The 5986-nt window shown below is 39.0% G+C and overlaps 1 protein-coding gene and 1 long non-coding RNA gene across 2 annotated transcripts in view; both read left to right on the top strand.

The window, feature by feature from the left end:
• LOC106527589 (uncharacterized) overlaps window positions 1–5986 on the top strand; it is a 58606-nt gene that overhangs the window by 13034 nt on the left and 39586 nt on the right. The gene's annotated exons all lie outside the window — the stretch shown is intronic.
• LOC106527588 (noggin) lies at window positions 2161–3432 on the top strand. Its single transcript, XM_014022512.1, has one exon. It carries the CDS (start codon window positions 2327–2329, stop codon window positions 3080–3082), a length of 756 nt encoding a protein of 251 aa, XP_013877966.1. The 5' UTR covers window positions 2161–2326; the 3' UTR covers window positions 3083–3432.

Here is a 5986-nt window from a genome sequence, read left to right as displayed (position 1 = left end):
AAAGCCTCGATAAAAGACGCCGACGTCTCCTCTGATGATGAGCGCTAGTGTCGTGGTAGCAACATGCTATGTGTTTACATCCATCGCTGCCATGTTTGTAATGATTTATCATGAGAACAAACGTATTCACATGACTTTAATAACATTTATTACTTAATGGAAACACAACAATTGTGAAACTGTGTTTTTTCGACATTAACAGAATATCGACAAAGTTTTGCGCACATGGAAACAGCTACTGTCAGAGATGAAGAAGAGTTAAAGTTCAAATAAGAGTTCCCCTTTGATGTCACTTCCTGTTTCACTTTGGCTGAGCCAATTTCAAAAGAAAATATGCAAGTTATGGGGAAAAATGGGTTAAATCATGTGTGTATTATTCCAACTTTCTTAAATATAAAGATGTTTTCTTTGACTTTTTGTATTTGAAGAATATGCATGTCACAGACACTTTAAAGACCAGCGAAGCTGTAAATATTTAGACCAAACCTTATAAATGATGAGATGAATCTGATTAGACGGGTTGTGCAGCTTTAATAAGTGATGAAGTTGTTGTTTTTTAATCGAATAAAAGTCAAATCAGTGATTTCTTGGCTCTGAGGTTTGTTTGTCGACTYGCTGCGAATGCTCCAGACTGAGCCGATCCGTCAGCCGTTTTCAGGACGGATGGTTTACGATACGCGCCGGTCGGATGAGAAATATAAAGGCGACATTTTCCAGATTCTCGCCGTCGTTTGACCGTAAACTAAAACGAGTGGCGTGTGAATTAGCTCATTGAAAAAAGAAACAGAGATGCATTTATCTGGAGCGAATGGTTTACGGCTGATGCAGCAGCTGGCTAACTTCTTCCATTAATTTTGTATTTTTTTTTTAAAGAACGATCCTCTGAGGGCGAGTTTAGACAGGTTCACAAATTGCGATCCGTTCCACGGCTGCAGCTTAACCGGCGTTGTTTATTTGGGAGCTAATTTGGCGCGGTTTGTTGAGAGCTGCACCGGGTCGGGGACAAATGTTGAGCTGGACACAAACTGTAAATATGCTGCAGAGTGGAGTTAGCGGGACGTTTCGTCTCAGGCTCAGGCTGTAAATCCTTAATGAAAAATGAGCTTCTGCTAACAGAGTGATTTATTCTGTGTTTGCTCAGAGCTGCTCTGGGTTTCTTTTTTTTTAAAGAAAGTAAGTTTCACCCTCCTTGAAGGAATGCATGTCGCCCTCTCCGCTCAGAGTTTAATGAGGAATGATAAAAATAAACTTTGATGTTGGTCTCTTCTGCTTCTTGTTCAGATTTGTAAAGTAACTAAGTACAAATACTTTGTTACTGTACTTAAGTAGAATTTTTGGGTATCTGTACTTTACTTGAGTGATTATTTTTCAGTGTACTTTTTACTTTTACTCATAACATTTAAACACAATTATCTGTACTTTCTACTCACTACATTTTTTTAAAAAGGTAAGAAGTAGAAAGTCGTTACTACTTTTTATTCTGAGTTATTACTTAAAAAATCCTCTCCTGATAAACTGTGTCTCCTGGATAGARTGAATTTAATTGTGTTTGGATGAGAAGTATAAATATATACCATTCTGACACACTATTAGCTTGTACACAACCCATCACAGCTGCACACTGTTAGAAAATGTATTTTTTGGAGAAGTCACCTCCCAATAAATGTCATTTTGTAAAATCTAACTGCTCACTTTTGCTCAGTACTTTTACTTTTAATACTTAAGTAGATTTTGTGTCAGAAATTTAAGTACAAAAACATCAGATACTTTAAGACTTTTACTCAAGTAATATTTTTAGAGAAGACATTTTAACTTTTACCAAAGTATTTTTATGATAAGATACTTGTACTCAAGTATCACATTGAGGTACTTTATACAACACTGGTCTTGTTGTAATTCTGTTTGAAATCTGTGTTTTTCTGTCAAATGTAGTGAAATGAAAGAGTGGAGCTTGAGTAAATCCTCAGATTTAGTTTTAGCTCTTGGAGCTGCTCCCAGCAGGATTCTCCTCCAGCAGCCGTGAAGAATGAAAGATTGATTTAATGGAGTCTGGAAAACCAACAGGGGGCGTCTCCCCCCCCCCCCCCTCCAGCGCGGTGGAAGAAGGAGGTATTGGGGATCTCCTCCTAGACAACAAACCCACATTCACCGAGGGGCACACGCGTGACATCACGCCTCGCGCACAGGATAAAACGGAGCTCGCGGCTTTGGCTCTGCGCTTTTTTCTGCAGCTGGAGCAGGATGCGGGGGGCGCAGGGGTCTCCTCTGAACCTTCTGTCCGCGGACACGGTGTCGCGATGGGGATCTGAGCTCTGAGGACTCTTCCATGCGCAGCTTCCTCTTTTTTTTATTATTTGGAGACGCCTCACGCGTAATTACGCGCAGTAAAAGCAGCGGCTGGTTGCGCGCGCGGACCTGCGTGGACATGGATCAGTGCGCGGCTGTGTACGTGCTGCTGCTGGGTCTGCTGACGCACGGGGGGGTCTGTCAGCACTTCTACCTCCTGCGGCCCATCCCGAGCGACAGCCTGCCGCTGGTGGATCTAAAGGAGGACCCGGATCCGGTCTTTGACCCCAAGGAGCGGGACCTGAACGAGACGGAGCTGAGGAGCATCCTGGGGGAGTTTGACCTGCGCTTTTTGTCCGCGTCCGTCCCCGCGGAGGACAGGTTCCCGGGGAACGACGAGCTGGACGCGTCCGACAGCCTGAGGGCGGGCGGCGGGATGATGCCCAAAGAGATCCGCGCCGTGGACTTCGACGTCCAGGTGGGCAAGAAACAGAAACCCAGCAAGAAGCTGAAGCGGCGGCTGCAGCAGTGGCTGTGGGCCTACACCTCCTGCCCGGTTCTGTACAGCTGGACCGACCTGGGGATCCGCTTCTGGCCGCGCCACGTGCGCGCGGCCAGCTGTCTGAGCAAGAGGTCGTGCTCCGTCCCGGAAGGGATGGTCTGCAAACCCGCGAACTCGACCCACCTGACGCTGCTGAGGTGGAGGTGCGTGCAGAGGAAGGCGGGGCTGAAGTGCGCGTGGATCCCGATCCAGTACCCGCTCATCACGGACTGTAAATGCTCCTGCTCGAGTTAGAAACCTGACTGGATCAAGTTAAATTATAAGCTCAGTGATTTTATTTCCCCACGTGCACTACAGGGTGTGAGAATGTATTTTCTGTAAATGCAGTTTTTTTTAATTCCTTCCTGTAAAAAGTCAGTATTATTTGTAACCAGAGTCTTTATTTGTGCAGATTAGTGGTTTTTATATATTTTGTATTTATGAAGCTGCGCCACACGAAATTTGATCCTTTTTATTTTGATTCTTTTGATGATTCAAAGATGATTAAAGACGCAGACATGTTCTGGTGATGAGTTTTATCCTGTAAATATAAGAAATGTGCTATTTATTCTTTATATTCGTACAATAAAATGACTCTGAAATGATTTAACGTCTTTATTGTCACTTTAAACCAGTTGTCTCTGAACCAATAAAAGTGTCAGAAAATGTTTGATGAACAGTCTGGATGATGGTTTGCTGAGCTGATAGAGGCAGCAGCTGCACAAACCTTCCTGTTTGCACCCAGCAGGAGCTGAGGAGGACCCACCTCCTCCCACAGGAAGAGGCTGATGCTGCAGAATAAACTCTGAGCCAGCTTCATCTGAAACTGCTCCCATTGCTCCGCAACATTTTCAGGTTTTAATTTTTTCACGTTTATTACAAATTTTACTGCATCCTTTCAGTTTTATCAGCTTAAGAGAATTAAATACAGCATCATMTGAGTCGGATTAAAAGGCAGAGTTGTAAAGTAACGAAGTACAAGTACTTTGTTACTGTACTTAAGTAGGATTTTTGGTTATCTGTACTTGAGTAATTATTTTTCAGTGTACTTTTTACTTTTACTCATTACATTTTTACACAATTATCTGTACTTTCAACTCACTACATTTTTTTTAAAAAGGTAAGAAGTAGAAAGTCGTTACTCCTATTTTATTCTGAGTTGTTATTACTTAAAATACTATCCTGATAAATAGTGTCTCCTGGATAGAGTGAATTTATTTGTGTTTGGATGAGAAGTATAAATATATACCATTCTGACACACTATTATCTTGTACACAACCCATCACAGCTGCACGCTGTTAGAAAATATATTTTTTGGAGAAGTCACCTCCCAATAAATGTCATTTTGTAAAATCTAACTGCTCACTTTTACTCAGTACTTTTACTTTAATACTTAAGTAGATTTTCTGTCAGAAATTTAAGTACAAAAAAATATCAGATACTTTAAGACTTTTACACAAGTAATATTTTTAGAGAAGACTTTAACTTTTACCAAAGTATTTTTATGATAAGATACTTGTACTTTTACTSAAGTAATATTTTTAGAGAAGACTTTAACTTTTACCAAAGTATTTTTATGATAAGATACTTGTACTTTTACTCAAGTATCACTTTGAGCTACTTTATACAACACTGYTAAAAGGTTATGAAATTTCCGCTGAAGCCTGAACAATTTCAGTAAACTGAGATTATTTTAGTTTTCTGATTGATGAGGCTCAGTAACAAATAAAATAATTATTTTAAACAAACTGAAAAAATGGCCTTAATGCATTAATTAATATTTAACATAAACACAGGTTTAGTTGTTCTGGACTCAATCACGATTTTAGCACTAAAAATGTTGGATCTATAAAAAAAAAGTGACCGGTTTTATAAACTGCTGTGTCAGTTTTATTAAAAACAAATTTCTTCTCCCTTCAAATTAAGTTAAAAACAGAAAATCAAAGTATAAAAAAATAAATAAACACAAAACCCCTTGGTTCTGTTGGGTCTCTGCTTCAAACACCAAGAAATCAGATTTAAAACATCTCAGAGGCTCTTTTATGAATTTCTGTACAAACATATAAAAGTTTTCACATCACGTTTGCTGAAAACTGAAATACACTCAAAAAAAGGTTGTTGGATTTACAAGTTATGTCAACAATTTCCACTAAACTAAGAGTTGAGTAAATCTAAAGCAACTTTCACAACTACACTGATATAAATTGTGTAAGTTACATTAGACTCAACCATGTTAAATGGAAACTGTTGACATAACTGATTCAATTAAATCCAACAATCTGTTTTTTAAGTGTATAAACTCATTTACTTTGATCTAATTTTATTATCTTGTTAAAGTTTATTCTGTGAAACGGGCTCTGTCTGCTTTGGATTATTTTTTTTATAAATGAGTCAAACTAAAGGGATTTATTTGATCTTTTCAGTTTTATATGTTGTAATTTTAACATTTTGTTTAACGTTTGAACCTTTTTTTGAGTCTAAAGTTGTCTTGAGTTGAAGAAATGGTTGTATAATGACAGAATGATCCTCCTGCTCAGTGGTCAGCGCTTCAGACCGGGGGTCTCCACAGACCCTGTTTCCTTCACAAAGATGCTCTGACTGCAGCGTCCTCTTCTTATCACTGATCAACTCTGCTGATGGTCGGGATGAACAGATGAGATATATTTTTTTATCTCTTTCAGTTTGTTTTTTAGTTGAAACATGTCACAATGACACGTTAGTCTGGAAACTTTCCTCATTTCTTTGTATGTTTAAGCTTCGTCTGCCTTCTCACGTATCTCCGGTCCAGTTCCTGGTGCTGCTCATGACAGCAGGTTGAGCTTAAAGCAAACAGAAACCAGAGGTCTGTAAAGTACTTCAAAAAAATTAACTGAAAGTAAAAATACATACCTTAACAGAAAATGACTGGTAAAATTAAATGTCACTGATGAGCAAACTATTTAAGTCATAAAACTGCTCACAAAAACTGGGAAAGTAGAAGTAAAAGTACTTTTCTATGCTCTCTGACAAATAAAATGTTGAATTTACAGAACCAAACTGGCTCCACAAAACCAAGTTGATTAAACTGGTCATTTTCTTTAAAATATATACAGCGGGTAAAATAAGTATTGAACACGTCACCATTTTTCTCAGTAAATATATTACTAGAGGTGCTAATG

This window comes from Austrofundulus limnaeus, unplaced genomic scaffold (assembly GCF_001266775.1).
Source record: "Austrofundulus limnaeus strain Quisiro unplaced genomic scaffold, Austrofundulus_limnaeus-1.0 Scaffold333, whole genome shotgun sequence".
Classification (NCBI taxonomy): domain Eukaryota; kingdom Metazoa; phylum Chordata; class Actinopteri; order Cyprinodontiformes; family Rivulidae; genus Austrofundulus; species Austrofundulus limnaeus.
This window is presented reverse-complemented; position numbering and strand designations above follow the sequence as displayed.

Bases quoted from the DNA above. Each gene is read 5' to 3' on its own strand.
- LOC106527588 (XM_014022512.1), top strand. From the start codon at position 2,327: ATGCGCAGCTTCCTCTTTTTTTTATTATTTGGAGACGCCTCACGCGTA.